At 29.9% G+C, this 23262-nt stretch overlaps 1 protein-coding gene across 1 annotated transcript; it reads right to left on the minus strand.

Moving 5' to 3' along the window:
• Nucleotides 1-2065: 2065 nt before the first annotated feature.
• Nucleotides 2066-17537, minus strand: LOC129964105 (D-beta-hydroxybutyrate dehydrogenase, mitochondrial-like). The gene is made up of 6 exons (XM_056078787.1): nucleotides 17509-17537; nucleotides 15119-15223; nucleotides 12126-12344; nucleotides 10278-10430; nucleotides 4188-4372; nucleotides 2066-3467 (listed from the first exon to the last, which is right to left on the minus strand). Exons 3-6 carry the CDS (start codon nucleotides 12328-12330, stop codon nucleotides 3168-3170), a joined length of 843 nt encoding a protein of 280 aa, XP_055934762.1. The 5' UTR covers nucleotides 12331-12344; nucleotides 15119-15223; nucleotides 17509-17537; the 3' UTR covers nucleotides 2066-3167.
• Between the last annotated feature and the right edge of the window lie 5725 nt (nucleotides 17538-23262).

Consider the following 23262-nt stretch of genomic DNA (forward strand, 5'->3'; position numbering starts at 1 on the left):
AATTTTAGCTGACAGATTTTCTCTAACTTCTTATAACATTAATGGCAATGTGATAGTGGAAAATAAGTTTGTTGAAATAAAGATCTCTACAGAGACTTTATATCAATATCTAACTTATTAGTTTAGGTTTTATGATAAAAATTTTTCAATGTAATTTTTTTTTTTTTTTTTTTTTTTGTACATTTCAAAAGTTATTATCCATGTACACATTATTAAAAATGTAATTGTAAAGGGCGCCCTCATGATTTTTCTTTAAATTGAAATTTCTTTACAATATACTTTTTTGCTGTATTAATATTTAAGTAGGAAAAGTATAAATTATTTAGATTTGAATATTATTAGTAAATCCTGAAATAGAATAATTTATGTATTGCTGATAAATATAGAAAATATTCCCATTTTTATTAATCTATAAAAATTGTAAAAGATCTGCCTGATTTATTTAAAATTATTCTAATGGGCCTAACAGACTCAAAATTTTGGCCTTTGATTAGGCACAAATTTTGATTCTGATTATTATTTATCAACAAAAATAAAAGTATAAAGAGGAAACCCGATTTCCCCCCCAGCGTTGACTGCTCTTCAAGAAATCCTGTCGATACTGCTACGTTCAGTGGTGGCGGGGTGGTCGGCTGTACGCAAGAAGAAGTAGAAGCGTTAACTGCTCCATTAATTTTTCAGCTGTTAGCCTGAACATCTAAAATCCTATTAAATATCTTTTTTAAATTTAAAATGAAAGATCAGTCTGAAGAAAAAATAGTAACATGTATCTTCACTTTTGAAATACTAGTATAAAAGTTTGTTATGTAATTTTATATTAGGAGAATTGCGAATAGTTTTCTAAAACAAATAATTTTTAATACGTTTAATTTAGACCACTTTTTTTTTTTTTTTTTTTTTTTTTTTACATTCTTTGAGTCTTTTCGTCCAAAGATTTAGTAATATTTCAAAATGAAATAAATATTTAAAAGAAAGAAAAGAAATAATTCTGTTCAGCAGAGCCCAAATGCATAATTTGTTATTTATGCATGATATGTGGACTTAGACAGAATGAAAATTGTAAACATGATTTGTGGATTATCAAACAGAAAAACCATTGCCGTTTAGAGACTGAACCTCATAAATTTGTCTTTGTTCTATATAAAGTATTATAATAGCAGAAAATTTCAACTTCGGGATTTTAATGAATTTTCGCCTTTCAAGCCGAAAAGGGTCTCTTTAAAATTTTGGGTGCTAGTCCTTGAAAACGATGACTCAAAAATGAGTTGAGCTGAACAGAAAAAATTTAGTATGTTATCTTTACGCGAAATTATTACATTTCTATCGAATTCTTGAATAAGTCCATCAAGAGGAAGTTTGTCTGTATATATAAGAATACCTAAAATCTAGAACTTGTAGAGCTAGATGGATAACATTTGGCATACAACTTTATCATAAAACCCATAACTCTGCATCAAGTTCAAACAATATCCTTCAAAGGGCTGTCTGTTTTTCAGCATTTATATTCGCGTGTGAAAGCAAATGTCGAGAAGATTATTCAAAAGGGCATCAATTTAGATAAAGGAAATTTTAGCATGGGGCTTTATATTCATACATAGTTCTTATTGGAATTAATATGTAGTTTCACTTAAAATTAAAAAATAACAAACGGCCACTACAGCATTATAGAAATATGAGTTTTGTCTTCCTAGAAGGGCCAAATGAAAATTTTTATTCAAATATTATTGAGGTGGTTGAGCAACACAATTTTGTTTGCATGCTTATGAGCCGAGGTGCACTTAAGTATATCATTAATAGTAATGGAGGTATCGACAATTGCTTTGATAATTTGATTAGAATTGATGTTGTTACTTGAGAAGATAAACTTAAATTTATGTTTTTAATTATCATTGTTGGCAACTTTAAAACTTTTAGGGTGTTTTTTTATGTTGTGAAATTTGATTGTATACAAATTTTGAATCCATGAACATTTGTTTAATGTGTTTAAGATACGTTGTTTAAAGATTTTATTCCTTGTTTATATATTTCTATTTTCAAAAAATGAATGCTAAATATGTAAGAGGTGATTGAGTTTTTCAAAAACTTTTTTTAGTAGAAGTTATTGCTACATTTTATACTGTCTACGCACTCTTTGAAACAAATCTATAAATAGTTAGTAACTGGAAGAAAGTTAAAGCTAGTTAAAGCATACAAAGCAACTACCCTTTTAGATATATTTAATTATTGCATCATGCTACATTAAGTGAAATTTGACTCTCGCTCAAATCTGCTTCACTATTATGTTATTTAAAATAGGACTTCTGATGCTGTGAGGAGTCCCCAAATGGGGGCATACAGAATATTCCTGAAGATCAGAATAATCTTCGATTTGTAAGAGTCTTTCGTTTTTTAAATTCTTTAATATTGGCAAACAAAATTTTTTAAGGTTGGAAAATCTGTATACGGTGCATTTCATCAAAAGTTGTTTTCTAATAATTCATGGGGAAAAAAGTCTTTAAAAAATCTTGAACAGTTGCCTTTCATTTCAACTTGTTAAATAATAGTTCATGAAAAATGAAAATTTCTCCCCATTACTGTACCAAACATAAAATTTTTACTAAAAATGTTAAAAGCGATTATTAATTGATTATAATTAGTTTATAATATTTAAAGCACAAATTTTTTATTTTATCCATTTTTTTATAACATCATTACTTCAATAACAGAAAAAATTGAAAATAATGCTAAAATAATTTCTCATTCATTTGCAATGTGAGCTGGCAATTATATATTGTAATAATTAATTTTTATTCAAAGGGAAGATAATTTAATTGGGAGATTTTAACTTTTTTTCTGGTATTTAATCCTAAGTTCAAATACAGATTCGTATCTGGGGTTGCATCAAGCTGTACGAATAAGATGAGAATGCTCTTTCCACAATTTCGCGAAATTTAATAAATATTTTATTGTTTTAACAAAGAGAATTTTGGGAGACAAAATTCTACTTTTTTAAAATTTTAATCTTACATTCTAGTGTTTTTCATCTTTCCATATATTATTTTACGTTTTTCAATTTCACTTAGTTTGTTATGTTAATGCAGGAGTCCACATATCACAGGTTGGAACCTCTGTAATAGAGGATCAGTTGAAAGTCATCAACTAGATGAAATGAAATGCGTTTGAACTTTTCAATTTGAAATTGCTTTTTCACCCATGAGTTTGAAAGTCCACTTTTCAGGTAGGTTTCGAAGAACCCACAATGCTATTCTCGTGGTTCGAGGAGCACTGACATAACGCCAACGGGGCTCTTCTGATAGCATGGCGTCTTCGACATCGTTCAGTAGAAATCCGTAGTTTTTTTCTTGCTCGTCTTCGGAGCATTTGGTCTTGCTCACCTTCTTCTTTGTTTTCTCGAACAAATGCAATTTGCTTTTCTGCTCTTTCGGAGACATGTTGTTCCAGATTTCTTCCAGATGGCGCTGGGTCCACTGCACATAAGGAAAAAGATTACGCGATTTAGTTTGAAATATCCGTGACGTCGTGAAGTGGCTATCGATATCTTTGGAGGGAAGAAGAGAAGGTATTCTGAGAGAATGTAGCGTTAAGTTTAAGAGGTGATAGAAATGTGATTTTTTTTAATTATTATTTTTTAATGTTTTGGTTCCAATTACAATCGACATTCCACTGACAAGCAAATTTAAAGATTTTTTCCATTATTAAAGTGGGTAGTTAAATTGGCTTTTTTTTTTTTTTTTTTTTGCTAAAACGATATTTAATTGAGTTATTATTTGCTGTCGATATCGTTTTGAAAGAACAAAATAAAATGATCGCAAAAGCACATATAATATTTCACTACAGAATTGGCAAACAATAATAATTTGAATTATGAAATTTCGAGTCCGAAAAAAGTCTTTACTTTGCTATACAATTGTTGCGAATTAATTGATCAATATCCGTTTATATATGGCAATTCTATATATTGAAAAATGTAGATTAAATTTTTTAATTGTTTTGTCGCTTAATTATTTGGTTTAAAATAATAAGGTCCTATCACAGGAAAGAACATCAATTTTTTAAATAAAAATATTTCTACAATGGATATAACTATAGAATATTACGAAAAATATAAACAGATAAATATCACATTCTACTTTAACACAAAGATGATAAACGAATGTATCCTATATTTGAGTTGCAAAATTAATTACCTGCATTATGTCAGTAGTTGTAGAAAAGTCCCCTGGCTCCACAGTGGCTACATGCACTCCTTTTTCTTGCAGCTCATACCGCAAAGCAGAAAAGAATCCGTTCAACCCATGCTTCGTCGCTGCGTATACCGCCACACGAGGGTACACTAGCCGTGCAAGAATGCTTGTGATCGTCACAATACGACCTACAAATACGAAATAAAAATTACCCTAAGTTACAAATAAAGTCAGTTGCTTCATTATGTTGCCAAAGCGTAACTGAAGTTGATTTTTATCTGAAATCAATTTTATTACATTTTAATCTTTATTTGATGACTTATTTTCTTTTGCTGAATTTGCTTTTTAGGCAAAGGTTTACTCTTTATTTCATCTTACTCTCTAATTTACACTTTAATCAGAGAAATTTTTAATCAAAACTATTCATTTTTTTCACCCTTTTTTATGAATATTGTTTTCGAATCTAAAAAAATATTGTTCTTGTGACTTAAAAATAGGATTTGTTTGCCCACCAGTCTACGCACAACTACTCGTGTAAAATATTGTCCCTTTTTGACATTTTCAACTCTTGGAATCTAAACTGGTCAATCTTGCAAATGTCATATCTCAATGGTCAAATCTGTTTTCGTTGAAAACTCTTTTCCTGTGAAATCATTTTGTGAATACCACTCCCAATGCTTAGTATTGATTTTGGAATTCTTTCGCATCGCTATAATTCGAACTCTTACTCTCTGGATTACGTATCCTACTCGGGTGAATTTTTAATTCATAACCTAACTCTGATAGACTATAGTTTTTTTCCCCTAATAATCTCCTATCCCAATCAACTTTTCACTATTTTTGATTGGCCAATGAGTTTCGGCCTAAGCATAGCTGGGTTGGTAAAATTTTACAAGCTCGTATTCAGTTATCACGAGAAGATCTTTCCTGAATTTTTAATGCTATTGAGAAGAGACGCCCTGATGTGAAAGAAGTTCCGTGTTGCAGACTGCTAACTCGGAAGATGAAGCTATCCCCTTATTACCACTTTCTTTCTTTCGTCACAGAATATCCCCGAACTTGGAATCTCTAGGATTCCCTGTCGGTTGAAAGGATATACGTGGGAGTATTTATTAAGAAGAAAAAAATAAACATGAAATGACATACAATATCAATATACACATAAAAAGACATAGAATATCATCAATACACACAAAAAGTAACTATATACAATATTATAATGATGAAGGAGGTGTTCGGTGGGGAGTATGAGTAGATGAAATCTATTGAAGTTAATATATTCTGGAGAAGAGAGAGGAAACGAAATGAGAAATGAAACGAAAATTTATACTGGGCTTGGGTTTGGAGAAATCAAATTCTCGTTCTCTGGTAAGAACCGCACCAGATTTCTAATTTTAACCTTGGACATCTTGTTTCTCATAATGTTGGTCCATCAGATATTTTCTAGGTCGTGGGTGGGTTTTTTGAGATGAAAAGATGTGGTGAGAGGACAGCTAGTGGCATAATGAAGGGTATCGCCTACTTCGCCGCAGCCACATTGATCTGATCCTTTAATATTGAATCTCTTCAAATATGAAGGGAAAGGGCCATGTCCAGTTGTAAAGATATTGTCAAGCCTATTCAGGGATGGTGAGTTAAAGGACACTTTCGAGATGATTTGATGGATGTTTCTGCCAGTTGAGCCATTGTCCCATCTTCTTGCCATCGCTGTAGGCTCAATTCATTTAGAATACTTTTCAGATGGCTTTTAGAAGCTGGGTATTGAACGGGCGTACCTGCAGAAATGGCCTGTTTGGCTAGGGAATCTGCAACCTCGTTTCCGTTGTGGCCCACATGTGCTTTAACCCATCCTAACTTAATAGAAGTTTGGGGTAGCAGAATGGCTTGAATTTCCTGAACAATTGGGCTTGAGGTGGAAAATGAGCTGATCGCTTTTAAATTGGACTCGCTATCACTCCATATTTTAGCGTTATGATCGAATTTGCTAGCCCATTTACATGCTTCCTTAATGGCCAGCAGTTCTGCCTGAAAGACAGAATTCTTTTTGTTCAGTTTGCCGACCACTGATGAGTAATTTGTTCGTTCTATACGCAGTAGGCAAAGCCGGTTTTCCCCTCGATTTTGGACTCATCTGTAAAAACATCCGTCTTGTTTGTAGGTTGGAATTCTTGTTTAAGGAAATTCTGTCCTCAAGAAGAAAGTCTGAGGGGAAGATTTTTGTGCGAGAGCATTTCATCTCGAAGTTCCCTTATTACCACTGGAAGACGTCAACAGATGCAGTTGGTTCGTACATTAAAGAAATCCCCTGGTTGCAGTTAAGACGACGGGATAGTGAAACTTGCGCTCACTCATTAACTAGTGCTACTTGCTCTCATTTTATAAGTTTACTGGAGCTAGATTAATTTAGGTAGGAAAACTCGGCGAGCCTTTAGAGAAATTATAGAAAATGCCCATTTCTCATTCTGATAAGAGATGACTGATTGATCGCTGAGGGCTATTTCTGAGAGAATAATCATCTTTTTGCCACGAAAAAAACTGATTAAGCATATGGAGAGTGATGTGTATGTTTTAAGTATCTATCTTGATGAGGCGAGTTAGAAATATACTAAATTTATTCACAACACAAATATATAACTATTTATATGAAAGCATATTTGGATTCTCAGTTGACGCGCGTCAAAAGTGAAATTACGCTGTAGGAAAGTAAACTGAATACTCAAGATTCGGAACAAAAGTTGAGTTGTCTCTGGCATTCAAATCTGATTTTGTCCAGAAAGATCTTAGAAATTTTACCACTTGATTTGTTGTTCGATGGGTCTTTTTTTTTTCTCTGTTGCTTTGACATGATTTTAAATATAAATAATACTATTGAACTTTTCGATCTGTCATCATCTGCGTATGATTGATATCAGTACAGAAAAAATCTTAGTAGTCTTAAGAATGTAATTAGATGCGCCAAACGTCATATATTCAAAGATAAACTTTATAATATGGCAGTCGTTTTAATACTTGAGCGCATATAACACTAGTTAATGAGTGAGCGCAAATGCAAATGAGTGCATTAAGCATAGAACCCAGACGACAGACTTGTTGACAACCTGCTGTCTGAACAATCATGTGTCTATTCACCAACTGATGCCTGGATATTTGCTGCTCGACGCATATGGAGGCCACAAACGTGGACACATTTACACTGAAGAGATTATTATAAACCGCTATGCGAAGGGTTTGCCGGAACCGCATATAACACTAGTTTAAAAGTATTTCCGAGGAAATCGAGTATGATGAATTTAGGCTATTCTAGGACATGCTTTGATCTGCTGGAATTGGAAATCGTGATGTTTCTATATCAAAGTAAAGTTATCGCACTGCCACACGTGACAAAAGATAAATAGTTTTCTTCTGTTTTATCCGCCACATTCTATAGATTAATAATGGAAATGATGAAGAAAATTTTCGATGTATTGAAGATTGTTTTAAAAATAAAATAAAATGAATCGATATTGCGAAGGTGTAGGATTTTTTTTTTTTTTTTGTTCATACTGAGTAGTTGCTAAAATACTTCAAATTTTTTAAAATAAATGATTCATGATTTCAATTTAAACTGTGAGCCATGTTCAAGTGTCATGTGTCAAAACTCAAATTGTAAATTTTATATAAGTCAAATGATAATTTTCGGCAAAATATTATGCCTTTTTTTTAATTATTATTTATAATATTTCTAAGATCCAAAGAATGTAACAAGTTTTCAATAATTTAGTTGTTATATTATAAACATCTATAAACGTATTATTATTAAATCCTGTAATTAAATTTCAATAGTACATCTGGCTTCATTAATATCTCATATGCTGATGTGTTGATGATGTTAATATCCTGAATAGTATATAATAAAATAAGTGAGAGTTCAGACTATTAAAAGTTTGCGTAAGCAGCAATCTGTGTGGGAACAGTTTATATTTTGATTTAATTGTTATGCAACTTTCCGCTTTAAAACCAATTTAAAAGAATAGTTATTTTGATTAAAATAAAAAATAATTTATATATATATATATATATATATATATATATATATATATATATATATATATGGAAAGAAAGAATTATTGTTTTTTTTTCAGTCAGGTCTTATTCTTATTTCATTAGGGATAAATGTTCATGTATTGTTTTTGGATTATCAGTCATGATGCATAGGACGTAGAGTCGACTCTAAGGGTTTCTTTGAATTTTGGTTTACCTTATACTTAACGTTACCGAGCTTAGTGTATGTCTATTCTATTATATTGAGTAAATCATACACTGAAATATCACATGTAAAATTTGATGCAACATTATCCAGATTGATTTCTTCATTTATATTTATATAATTTAATGAAAGTGATTACTTTTGTTTAAACTTTGCCATATTTTTACTGTCTCAGCATATGACGAGGCTGCCTATATATATATATATATATATATATATATATATATATATATATATATATATATATATATATATATATATATATATATATATATATATATATATATATATAAAACCTGATAATTAATGTTCTTTCTACTTGAACATAAAGCAATCAATTAAATGAGTAATTAATCTAAAAATAAAGTTATTGAAATTTATCTATTTGGTACTCTAGGTGTTTCTGCTTGCTTTAACATCACGGTTTTCAACAATCAATACTCCAAAACAAAAAAGATTGCACCATGTTCAAGAATATCAACGTATTAGCCTTCTTATTACGAAAAGTCGAGATATTGAAACAAAATTATTTTTTTCCCTAAGGCAGAGTTCATTAAAAGGGAATACTTAATTACTTTGAAAATTTAGTCAAACCTCAATATACCGAACTTCCACATATCAAAAATCTCTATACACTGAATTTTATTCGAGAAATTTGATTTTTCATTATCAGTATTTGTACATAGAATGAAAGTTTTGCATACCAAACAAAAATTTGATTTAGAAAAGATTATATGTTTATCTACTGCAGACAAAAATTTCCCGGGGATTTCTTTTATTAGAAAAAATTTGATATTAAAGAATTGATTTTTTTTCTTTTTTGTTTTAATAAGAATTCACGGAAGACTGAAAGATTGTTAACAGAAAAGATGGCATTGACTCACTTGACTGTGAGTCATATTTCATTCTTTACTTTTGGTCTATGAATTCCTTTTCTAACTTGCAGTTTTTAAGTACTCTATAAGCAAAATTTTAAATTTTAATTTTTCTAGTTTAGTTATTGCAAGTCTTTTATAACACTAAAAAAAATTTACAATTTAAATGTTTTTAACAAAAAAAAAAAAAAAAAAAAAGTTGAAATTTTTTTTTCACTCTATATTTCTGTATATCGAATTTTTCTTCTAGAATTGATTCTTTCATTCCCCTATCCTCATATGTGATGCCTCCACACACACAACTTTAAATAAAGGAGACAAATCAAATCATCTGTATTTGTAATCAAATAAGTAATTTAAAAGACAAAATTACTTTAGACACTCTTCAGTCACTCAGGTCCTTTATATGTATTGAAATTACAGTAAATCACCCAAAAATAAAGCATAATATAATTAGGAGTACCAGTAAATAGTAAAATAAAGAGCTAAGAATTTTGATTGAATTTGAAATTAACTAATCAAATCCTTTAATTTAATCACCTGAATAAAAATAAAACCCACGGAAATACACATTTTTTTCTAATAACACAACTTATATAATGATGAATGCTTAACATCATTTAAAAGGAAAATTAAGTATTGACAATTATTTTAATGTCTCAATTGGAAGTTTTTCAATGATATATTTCTTTCTAAAGCATGAGTTCAGATAATCTCCTCTGAACAAAAGACTGCAATTTTTTAAAACTATGAGCATGACTTGAAATAACTCAGAATAAAAATTCTTACATTTTTGGAAGAACAAACTTTCAATGGCAGTTAATTGATAGGATGGCAAAAAGTAATATGTAGTGATATAAAATTTGGCTCAATACCTCCATTTAAGAAAAATATGCACAAATCAAGCTACAGAAAGGAACTTAGCACACAAGGACTTTTTTAATGATGTGGCATCAAAAATTCAAAACTTACCAGGTGTTCGGCATAAAAGTGGTATGAAGTGTTTAGTAACACGCATTGTCCCCATCAGATTGATGTTGAGCACTTCTTCACACATTTTTGGAGTCATCAATTCGAAGTCTGTATAAGCCAAAACTCCTGCGTTATTTACCAAGCAATGCAGCCCTGAAAAATGGAAGATGTCTGCAAAATATACATACATACATGCAAAATTTTCTCAAGAGTCATTGCAAAGTTAAAAGGTAGTAATGATAAAGCTTGGGGCTTATCTATTGTGTTTGATAATTTAATACTAGCATTCACAGAATCAATAGATTTAATAACGTAACTTATATTTTAACGATGAACAAGATAACATAGAATATAATTTCATACTGAAATGTCGGTAATGATCTTTTTCTTTCATGCATAAGGTATTTCGAATCATTGTTTAAACATAAAATGTCCTCAATTTGCTTAACTTTTTGAATTTCTTAAGGTTTTGAAGGAAAAGACACTATCTTCCGAACAATCAGGATGAATCACAACATTACCGAACACATTACCCAGTATTATTTCTACAGAACGCCTCTGGTTTGTCTTTTATGTCCTTCGTATCTCATCAGCAGAATTTTTCTTTCGTCCTGTATTATCCAACTGTATAAATTAATATTTCGTTTTCCTAAAAATTTTGATTTATTAATACGTAAGAAAGAAACTAAATTTTAAAAAATTAAATCAAATATATGCAGCTATTCCCTTTACAGCTGGTTCATAAGTGCAAGTAAAAATGTGCAATCCTTCTCCGAATCCTTTCTCTAGATTCCACCGTATATTGCAACTGCAATATTCACACGTTTCAAAACCGCAGTTGTTATTCACCATGCATATCATATTCTGTCTTCATCATTTGATATCGATATTTTAACACTCAATACATCTAACACCGGGAGGATCCCAGATATAGGGCTGTGAAGCTTCCCGTATGGTTTTTGTCACCTGATTGATGCGATCAAATATTCCAATTTGATCTGGAGACCTGCCTGCTGTCAGAGGGGCTGCACTTTGGCCCTACTGGTCATTGGTCATTAGAATGATGTCGTAACGACTTGCCATTGCCATTCCGTTCTCCACTAGTTTCTTTTGATAACTGGACCCTGGCTATCGTTTCATTCTGTGAAGATGAAGCAACTTAAATATGTTTAAAATTTAATTGGCTATTCGTGATGGCGTGGAACAATTATTCCATATGCAAAAATACGACAAAAAATTATAATGTACAAAAATTAAAATACAATAAAATAAATAACAGAAAGAAATAATTTATTGATAAAAATAAATTTCAACAAAATATTTTGATATATAATTATTTAGCAAATATAAAACATGTTTCTCTTTCATCATTATACCGGTCATTAAAATATACAGGATATATTTAACAGTGAGGTGATTTTTCATTTTCAAACATGAATTAAGCATTTTGCGTCTTCCATCAACATTAAATTTGCATTTACTTATTGTATTCCTATTCCGTTGTCATCTTCCGATATTGAAATGGATGATCCTTTCATTATTTCCTTTTCGAGAATATTGGTGAATCGACCAATTAGACTGATTTCCCATTTGGAAAGTGGATGAAGATTATTTTGGAATGAGAGACATTATTTGAGACAGTGGTCAAAAAGAGAGGATGACAGCTCAGGTGAGATCATCCTCTCCAAACTGCCACACTACATGAGCAGCAGGTAGCGTAAACCAAGCAATCAATCTGACGTATATCAGGATCCCGTAAATTGCTATTCTATCTGTGAAATCGAAACCTTACGTTGTTTACACGAGCGGGAAATATTTATAATATTTAACTCCAAAACCCATTCAAACCTCTTTCTCTTGGAGGAAGATTGGCTTCCACGTATTCCACTGCCTTCCGCACTTGCTCATCGTTCGTGATGTCCATGGGTACGATGTGTAATCTTTTGGAGCAGATACTCTTCAGTTCAAGAGCTCCTTTGGCTTCCGGTTGTAGGCAACCAGCGAAAACGACCATTCCCAGCTCATCAAATCGTTTGGCCATTCGATGACCCATACCTGAATCGCAACCTGAAAAGAGAATATCGCAGATAATCTTCGGAAAAACGGTAATCCTGCTCTATGTGCAAACTTTCAGCGGGTGAACATCTGGAGGGGACGAACGAGTAGAAAAGCATTCATTAAAGATAGAAGATCAATTTTTTTTTTAAATAATTAAAAGTATTTTTTTTTTTTTTTTTTTTTTTTTTTTTAGAATTTGAATGCCAACTTCCCTCATTTGTTTCACTTGTGTCCTTTCCCTATTGCAATAAAATTTCTTCTTTTTTTCCCAACAAATTTACTATCAAAATGTAGAGGGGATGGTCAAACAATAACGAGTTCGAGTCATTTGATATTCGGGAATTTAATGAGTGACTCTATAGTTATATTAATTATGATGGCATCATAATTTGAATGACATAAATTGAAGATGACAAGATGAGACGCGATAATCAGGCTCAGAGCTAACACAAAAGTTCGTCTTTTAAACAACGAGTCGTCTTCACATCGCCCCGTCTTGGCGTCAACTGCCAGCAATTCTCGTTTCCTCTGCTAGAGGCGCAATGGCGGAAAGTGAAGTACCTCATTGCACAAAAATATATTTGGTATTATCAAAATATATTTTAGTTTCTGAAAATGGTATTTCAACTTTGGGTTGATAAAAAAACCAAAATATTTTTTATAAAAATTGATTTCAAGAATTTTTTCTTTATATGATTTTTTTTTATCCCGATTCTTTTGTCACCATGCACCTGTATGACTGTGTTTTGGCTTTTCCGAAAGGGCTACAGCATATAATTTGAAGATCGCTGCTTTATTTATTATTCGCTTCTGGCGACCAACCTGAAATATTCTGGATATACTTGATTTCAATTACATCTGTTATGCATAATTTGATATGCATTCAGTAAAGTACTTTTATACTTCAGATTGAGAAAAGAGTTTAAATATTATTTTAGCTGTCTTACACGTGTTCTGCTGTTTTATGCGCGATCATTCTTAGTGACATCAGGCGAATGTCAAAATTGTGTGAAAAAAAGAGCCATCTGCATTATTTAACATCTGAATTTAAAATAGCCGAAACATGAATAGAGAAAGTTTTTATTAATTTTTTTATTCATATTTATAAATGTCTTTGATTTTCAAAATTATTTTTAGATTTTTTTCATAATTAGAATTGCAACTTGACTATTTGCATTTAATGGTCGACAGAGACTGAAATTCACCAATGAGAAAATATCTTCCTGTTCCATGTTATAAACATAGAATTAAGTTGCTACAAGCAATCTTTTAAAAAATTGTAAATTATTCTTTAAAAATTATTAATAACTTAGAGAAAAAAATTTTCTCCCTTTAAATTTTCTAAAAACCATGAGATAAAAATTCATTGGTGTAATGGATTTTCTTCTTTAATTAAAAACAAATTTGTATACGAGAAAATATTTTGCGTTTTATGATATTTTATATGAAAGAGTTACAATATTTTTTAATCTATGTTCATTTAATATGTCGCAAATTTATCTTTTGCTACACATATTTATTAGGTTGTAAGAACTAAAATAACTTACGATTACTAAAGTATAAGAAATATTTGAATGAAATGATTTTGACAATCATTTAAAAATCGGTTATTCATTGGTAACAAATATGAAAATAACTTCAACCCGAGCAATATTGAGTATTCAACTGGTAGAATATAAAAAATAAAAATCCTCGCCAAAAGGTAGAAGGTAAAGGTAGATTCCTTTACATCCGAGTTATTATCTGACTACATAAATTGCTGATGTTCGAAACAGACAAAATCAGGCAATAATTTCTCTTTTTCAGCCTCTTAAATCTCTTCTTAATCTCTTTTAAACCTATTCTTAAATCTCTTTTCAGACTTCTAAGATGTTGCAGTTATCGAAAAACTATGAATACAAAGGTTGTTCCTCTTAATGTGGCGCTCATTTGGCTAATTGGATTCATTTTTCTATCTTCAATATTAACAAAGTTATAGCGAAATGAAAATTTCAAATCTCATTTCCATCCCCTTTGTGCAAGATATATATATATATATATATATATATATATATATATATATATATATATATATATATATATATATATATATATATATAATAGTAATTGTATTCTTTAAATCCTTTACAATCTTTTAATCTTCATCTATTTCTCAAATTATCTAGTAGATGATGCCATTTTTAAAGATCAAAAATTAATTTAATTAATGATAATAAAAGTCTGAAAATATTAAAATAGATGAAATTGTGCAAAATTTAAAATCCTCTAGTACATCACAAAGTTTGTGAAAAATCAATTTCAAAATTCCATTTACGTAAACGTGTAACAAATAAAATCAAATAGAAGTGTTTAGTCATGAGTATTGAGAAGTGTGAGAGTGAGTATTGAAAAACTACTAAGAGGTCATTTAAAACAGCCCCTATCGGATTGATGTAAAACGGATAGATTTATTGGTATTTTCTGGGTATGTAGATATGTGTACTATAGTAAATCAGTTATGAACAGCAGATGTTATCTAAGTAAAAATAACGTTGCAGATCTTGCCTACCCAATCAAAATACATATCTGACTATGAATTGAATGAGTTTCCAGGAGATGATTTAATCAAAAGCTTAGATTATGCTCACACTTAAAACATATCCCAGCAGTGAAAGACATGAAATTGCCCCCAACCCTATTACTCAATGTATTATTACAGCTGGCATCTTTCTTAGTGGACATAATATAAAAACTGAGACACTCGATTAAATTGCCAAATTTTTATTAAAGAAAATAGCTTTTACCTGTAATAAAGACTGTTTTGTTGCCTGCTTCTCTCCGTGGCCTCGGAAGTCGCCAAACAAAAAGGAAGAGCCCGAAAAGACCGATCAGACATTGAAATCGAATATCTAGAATTAAAGCCGTTAGAAAATCCAATAGAAGCATGTCGATTTTGAAATGAAATTCTAAAAGGAAAAGAAAGTTTTGTTTTTATATTTTGAACCAATAAATAAAACATTTCATTCATCTTCGAAAAATATATGTGGTGTAATTGAACGTCCTGGAAAATGTAAGGAAAAAAAAAAGCTTACTAAGAAATCCGACTAGATTAAAAACATGAATTTGTACGAGAATTCGAATTTTTTTATAGTTTCCAAAAATAAGTACGTTTCTGTTTCCAGTGATATCTTTACTTGGTCTCTATTTCAATTAGAAGCCAAGTAATAACAGACTATTGACATGTAAATGATATTTATTTACAAGCATTTATAAACTTTAAATGCACTTTCAGAAATGCGAGTTTTTTCATAATTCTACTCTACGAGTATCATGACATCTCAAAAAATATTCAAGGTATCTTAATGAAATTTATAAGTAGTGTTCGTTATATTAAGTAGAATGTAATGAAATATGGATTAGATGTTGAAGGCTCAAAAAATTCATTAATAATTGTTTAATGTAAATATTATTGAAAAATTCCAAATTTCATATATTACACACAAAAATGGAATTTTTGAATATAATTCTTATATAGCAGTTTGTTACATTCTAAGATATGTTACACATGTAATGTTACAAAGAAAAACATAAAATTGTAACAATTTTTTTCCTCTAGAAACAATCCTAGTTTTCGTGAATAAATGTTAAAATTTAAATCAAATATGCTTTCTTTGAAAAGCTACATATATATTTAAATAATTTCACTTATATGAATCTTTTTATTTTTATATTAATAAATAAACATAATATCAACATTATTTTTTTTAAATTTCCCTCTTAACCTAATCGAATATTTTAGGTGAAAAATATTTTTAATGTCATCTTTTGATACTTTTAAATAAATTTAACTGACCAGGCCTTCAAATTAAGACGGTAAAAGTTAATACCGGGAAAAAAACAATCATTGTAACATCTTAACATAGAACTAATTGACTTGTGATCATACTTGAATCAATAATCAACATTGCAAAATTTTACAACGCATTACTATTCTATATAATTATCTGATTTAATTTTGAATTACTTTAATACAGTTTCTTTTAACCAAATAACAATTTTTTCACCCTAAATTGTTATGTTTTTTAGTTAGTTCGTTACTAACAAATATAAATGTCACATAATAAATGATCCACAAAATTTTAAGAATGAGGTAGATTATCTGACAAAATAGATTGTTAAGACAGAAATATTTACTATCTGAAGGAATACATGTATAAAAATGATCCACACTAAACGTACTTGAATAAACGAATTTATTTCCATGAAATTTCATAGTTATAAAATAATAATAATGTCAAATTCTCATTAAAAAAAGGTAATTTTGAATATTTAAAGTATTTCTATTGATGGCAATAAAAAACATAGGGTTGTACCAATTTTTTTTAAAAATTAGCTTAAATTATGAGAAGAAAGATACAGAAAAGTTCTAAGGAAGACGTTAGATACTTTTTACTTTGAATTTAGAGTCGCATATAGGAATTGAGACACCAGACTCATTTTAAGATACTTTGACTTGTGAAACATTTTGAAGAATCCAACTTACATATAATCACCAAGCAAATAATCTTTGACAACGGATTCTAAAAATCTCCGCACTTTTGCGCATGCGTGAGGATGGGTTTAATTCCTTAAAATAGGAGTTAGAGGAAAGACGAAAGGAGGAGATAACAATAAAGTAAACTCAGATTACTCGCAGATTTATGAGGCGTGAACATAACAGATAATTAGTAATACTGACGGAAAAAGGTACTAATGCACAGAAAATATTTTAGAGCAATTTTTATTTTATGCAAGAGGCATAAATCATGAAGAAAAAATGAAAAATTTATCTTCTTAAAATTTGGTAATTACTTTTTTACCAAATAATAATGATTTTTTTAAATATTAAAATGCTTCTTTTTTTTTTTATCTATTATTGATTTTTTTCAGAAATATTTTAAGATTAACAGCAATGGAGAGTCGAGAGTTTATTCTATTTAAGCCATTTTATTTTCATTTAAGGAATTGCTGTAAATATGGAACGTCTTAAAAATATTATAAATATAATTTTAAAAATATATGATATTTTATATATTTTGATACTTAAAAAACATCCTTATTGTTGATTTTTCTGCCTAAGAACATTGTTATTTTTAAATATTATAGCATTTCATGCAGTACTTAGTATTGCATGAAATAATTAGCAAAATTTTACCTTTAAATATCGTCTTCCTCACTTTCCGCTGAAATGGTGACTAGGCTCGCTACCACTTTCTTCTTTCTTCTTCAACCATTAAAGAAATTTCAAGAGTTTCGCTCATTTCTTCGTTAATTGCCAATCCTTTTCCCAATATTTCATTTCAAGTTTTTCAACATACTTGCAATGAGACTGCCACCGATCATTGGACGTTTTATGTATGGTCTCTTCCGTTTCTCAGAGTAATTTATTCATTTCCATGTCGGCTGTGTGATTGATATCTCTAATTTGTTTTTTTATATCTACACAAATGGACTCGATTGCGTTGATATCGCAATGGTATGGTGGAAGGCAAAGTACTTGAAAACCGTTTTCTTGAAACGTAATATCAAATTTATAAGTCCTAAATTTAGGAGTATTTAATTTTACAAGTTATAATAATTCTATTTTTAAGGAATCAGGTGAATAAATGATAGAATTTGCTGTAAGCCAATCTAAATTTTCCCTTTTGAGGCTATTAGAATTTGGAACTGTATGCTATCAATTACAACCACAGCAATTTCTGGCAAATTCGGAATACATTTTTCTTTCGCCCACTTCTCAAAATTTACGTCTTTTTGTCGCTTGTCAAACATCTGTCCATGATAGTACCCTTTCGTATTATTGCCTTTATAAATGAGATTTGCTTTATGTAAAAATATTATGTAGCACACAGCACAATAATGCGACGTGAAGCTTTTCCTGTTTAGAGTATGCCATCTATATTTTTCGACTGCCTGCATTTATTAAAAGTCAGTTTAATATCGACACCAGTTTCATCAATATAAATTATTGGTCTATTTTCTGTGTGATACCTTTTTATGGTTCTCAAAAATTGAATTTCTTTTAAAATTATGTCCTCTCGTTGAACTAATGTTTTCTGTTTATTCTGACATCTTTTCCATTTAAAGCCAATTTTATATAGGATTTTCCTTAAAGTTCCCTTACTCCACTTAAAGTTTGTTGTTTCTTTCAAAATTGGAAGCAGTTTATTCAAAGAAGGAATTTTTTCTTTCCTTGACATAAAAGTCATGCAAAGTTCGTCTTATGATGTTGCAACCGAAATCATCAATTGATGTTTTTTGAAGAACAACCCTTTTCACTTTTATTAGGTGAAACAAAATTTGGATGAAGTTCGTTTTCTGCTTCCCGTCGGATCTTCTTAACGGTGCTAATAGAAACGCCGACAATTTGACCGGGTCGTTTCGAAGAATGTGTGACAGGAATAAATAATCTCCGTTTTCTGCCTCTTTGTCACAATATTTCATGATATTAAATAAAATTTTCTTCGTATAACTCCTGAAAGCTTTTTTTGCCACTTGAACTAGCCATATCAAAACGCAGTTTTGAGTTAAAATAAAATGCGATTAAAAACGACAAACACTCATATACACTTGAAAAGAAATTTAATGAAAGAATATCTTATAGGCGGAATTTAAATGTGAATTCCGAAAATGTGCTCATCCTTCCGCCTATCACCCCTTAATGAGATGGAATCGTCGAAAAGGGGTCGTCTCAGGATACTGAAACAAACTGTAATAACGAGTTCATGTGCCCTCACACAAATTTTATTATCAGATAGCAGTCCTTCCTTCAGATAGCAGTCTGGATTTTTCGATTCGTCTGATAATTTTATATTATTCTGATAAGCTTGAAAAGAAAAGAAAGGCGAGACTCTCCTGAAAATTCTTTATTGCCCAATTGAATTTTATTTTCAATTGTTCAAATTTTTATCTTTTGTTTGAATAAATTGATCTTCCGTTTATATATAAATTTCAAAATTGAATTTTCTATTTTTGGCACTTGGAGAGATGGAAACACTGCCATTTGTGACTGACAGCAAGTTTCATGAACATTTCTGAATTTGAAAGTTTTTAAAATAAAACATAAACTCTTATTTTAAATACACATTTGCATTTAAAACATAAGAAATATATTAAAAAAAATAATATATAATAATAGTATTTTATTATATCAATATTAATTAGAATTCAGGCATTTTTTTTCTTTCTATTCAGCCCTTAATGTGAATTTAGTAGTATGTTACTTTTCCTACAGAAAAACTTACACACGGGATACAAAATAATTTTTGTCATTTCAAAAGCATAGAAGAAAAGCTATTAACCCTTAAACGTAGCATCTGAGTTTGATTCATGCATCAAATTTAATTTCATTTTTAACTTATAATCTAAAATTGAACGTTATAATTAAAATTAAGAATGATCCATGCAAGATTTGATCCTTAAACATCTCCAATTTCCTATGGATTCTTGTCGAATCATTACAACTAAACATATCTGTAACAGAGGTGTCATCTAATTAGATAGTACAGAAAAAAAAACCTAAATTTTCAAATGCTTAAACTATGAGTGGCTAACAGTAATATACTTCATTAGATAACAATTTCAAAGAGTTAAAAGTTTTATGATGTTACTGTTATCTTTCTTAATAAAAATGTTAAGAATATAAAATGGCCAGTCGATTTGAATGCATTAACCTAAATTGGAATATATTTTTCAACATAAATCTCTCTAAAAATTGTATTATTATTACTGAAGATTATAATGTCTTCTGATAAAAAATATTTCAAAAACGCTCACTTTATCGACATTCATTTCTAAGAATAATATTTTTTGGGAAAAAAGAATTTGGGGAAACAAATTTGGGAATAAACTTTTTGGGAAATAAGCAGATATACTATAACAGGCAATTTTGTAGAAAACAAGAAATACTATTATCCAACATTTCTTTCACGCTGATTCGAAAAAATAATTTTTCATGTATCAAATCAAAATAACAGTTTAACAAAAAATAACTGTTAGACTATTCAAATCATGTAAAATATAAAAATTATTTGATCAGTTGTTAGGTTCTGTTTCTTGCTGTTATACATAAAATATGAGACTACGAACAAAAATCTAGGATACCTACCGAAATCTATGGTTTTCTTAAAAATTAAAGCCTTTTTATTACTACCAACAGAAAAAAAAAATGTTTTTGAGTACCTCAATGAAAATCAGTCCACTCGTTTCTTCCAGAGAGAATGTTTACTTCATCTTTTATTTTCATAACTGAAATATATTTGATACCTGTCGAGAAAAATGACATCATTTATCACTTTATCTCTCTGCCTCCAATTCGTCGATTAGCTTCAAAATGATAAAGAATGTCTCTGATATGACAAATAAAAGATTGTCCACAAATCAGAAGAAATTATAACATTTCATCTGCATAAGAATTTCATAAGGAATCGATAAACGGCCGATTTGAAATTTTTTTAATCATCTCCAAAATATTTTTCCAGTTTAAGCAATTATGAATTCAGCTTTTTAAATATTTAATTATACAATTTTTTTTTTTTTTTTTTTTTTTTTTGCATTTGCACCTGCATCAATTTAAAAGTTGACAGAAGAAGCGTAAAATACTACACCTCCGTTGTTGATCGGTATGGAGGTTTCAGCAAAATTGTTAAAGAAATTCATCTTTTAATCTATTCATGAGTATGTGGACATTATGACTGTAAAGGTCACAATTTGGGGTTGAATTGCATCATTATAGAATTGTCAATCTGATCTAAATCTTTTATTAACATCTTTAAATGGTTTCTGTGATCTGCCTGTGCCTCTTTTTTTCACATTCTTCCTTCTAGGGAAACATTGAACGTCACGAATGCTCAGATTTTTATTTTCACAGTCTCGAACATGAGCGTTTTGTGTTTAATAATGTAATAATGCATTTCGGAAGTCTTTTTTCGGTCCGAATGAAATCAAAATAACGCAGACTACAGTTTTAGTACTAAGATCACATATCAAACCCCGTTTTATCTAAGTAACTGCATCCATCGTTTAACGGATTTGACACGAATCATTACTTTAGATTATACCGAAATGTATTCATCTAGTTCTTTGCATTCGATGGTTATCGTGTTCATCTGCTCTGAAGCAGACACCCCTTTTATGTGTTCAACATTTTACAGAAATCTACGTATTTAGTTTTAAAACCATCTTTCATTTGTCAAAGCGGTTCAGAGTCTTTGTGTTCGCAGAGAAACAGAATAATGCAAAATTTTTCGCATTCTGAATTTGGAGATTTGTCGAAATCTCGAGTTCAATTTTTTTTTTTTTTTTTTTTTTTTACAGTCACAATACATTTTCTACTTGTACTTCGTACACAAAAGGTAGATATAATAGTTAATGAATGGGTCTTACTCTTCTGTACCCAACATTTCCCGAGAAAATTAATTTTCTGTTTCGTGCAGTCTTCTATTTCATTCAGAAGTTCGGCTTAAAAACAGTTCCTCGTATCTTAGTTGCAATGTATTTTTTTCTTGTAGAAATGCATAACTGCAATTTTAATGTCTTAAGTTGATGAGTTGGTTATACAAAATAAGTCTCCAGGTTTGTTCTTGGAGATGCTACGAATAGATAGAAAACGACAGGGAAATTTTGCATCCGTTTTTCGTGTTTGGATAAAAAGTTGAAAATAATATAAACACCTATAAAATGAGCTATAAAAATATATAAGAATAACTTAATTCAAAGAAAAAATTTAAAAAAAAGGAAAATTTGAAAAAACGTTTTTCATTTTTTTTTTTTAATTTTAGAAAGCATTTTGAAAAAAAAAAAAAAAAAAAAAAACCACCTAAGAAAAGAATAACTGGTATAATTTTCAGATCAATATCTGCATTATTTTTTTTTTTTAATTTGACGTTGACAAAAAAAAAAGTTATCAAAAAATGTTTATAAGTACTTTTTTATCGGTTGGAATCCGAGGAAAGGAAATCTATTGTAAAAGTCTCTCTCTGTCATTTCGGATGAAGCCATAATGGTGGATTTTCAAATAAATAAATAAAAAGCGATGGAAATTAAATTCCTCCTCATATTACTTGAGGTTTAATGCAGTCCATTGGTCTCCGGTTGTGCCTTCAACTCCATCTCATGGTCATTTTCAGGCATATGATCACTATAAAAATCCGTAGAATGGAAATTACAAATGCAATGCGTCAGAATATTTAAATAAAAGACCACTTAATATAAAATGAAGTGTAGCAAATTCTGAGACATTATAATCATGTAAAATTATTTATAGAAGTGTATAATTAATATAAACAGTGAAGAAAAAATAGCATTGTGAGGCTATCGCGCATTCGCTATCATTCTAAGGATTTTATTTTCTTTCATTTTAATTTTTCTTTGAAATTGTATGTTACAGCATAACCACAGACAGGACATGTGTATATTAAACTGGGCGCAGATAGGACAATTAGATGAGCACTTTATTATTAATAGATAATTTCGAGTTCGTGCAGGAAAATGAATATTGGATTCTACCGGGTGTTCCAAAAATGACTGATGGATTTTGAAAATCAATTAAAAAGAAAGAAAAGAAAAGAAATGCGATAGAAATGTATCTTTTCCGACCTTACGCTTGAGAGATCAGGCAATTTTATCTTATCTATTCACAAATATAGTTAGCATTGTCACCAAAAAGTAGCAATGCAAAATAGGTAAAATAAAAACCGGCATCAAAATGTTGCAAGGACTGTTGAAAAAAAAATGAAGCAACAATGTTTTCTCTGTAACCTCTATTTACAGCAACAATCTGGCACTCTCCGAGACAAAAGTTTCCACATCTCAAATATTTCGTTTTAGCTGCACCTTTTGCGCACTGCCTCCAGCGATCGATGGCCCCGTTAACTAAATGTGGATGGCAATGTCAATTAAGTTTGCCTTT

Source organism: Argiope bruennichi, chromosome 3 (assembly GCF_947563725.1).
Source record: "Argiope bruennichi chromosome 3, qqArgBrue1.1, whole genome shotgun sequence".
Taxonomy (NCBI): Eukaryota; Metazoa; Arthropoda; class Arachnida; order Araneae; family Araneidae; genus Argiope; species Argiope bruennichi.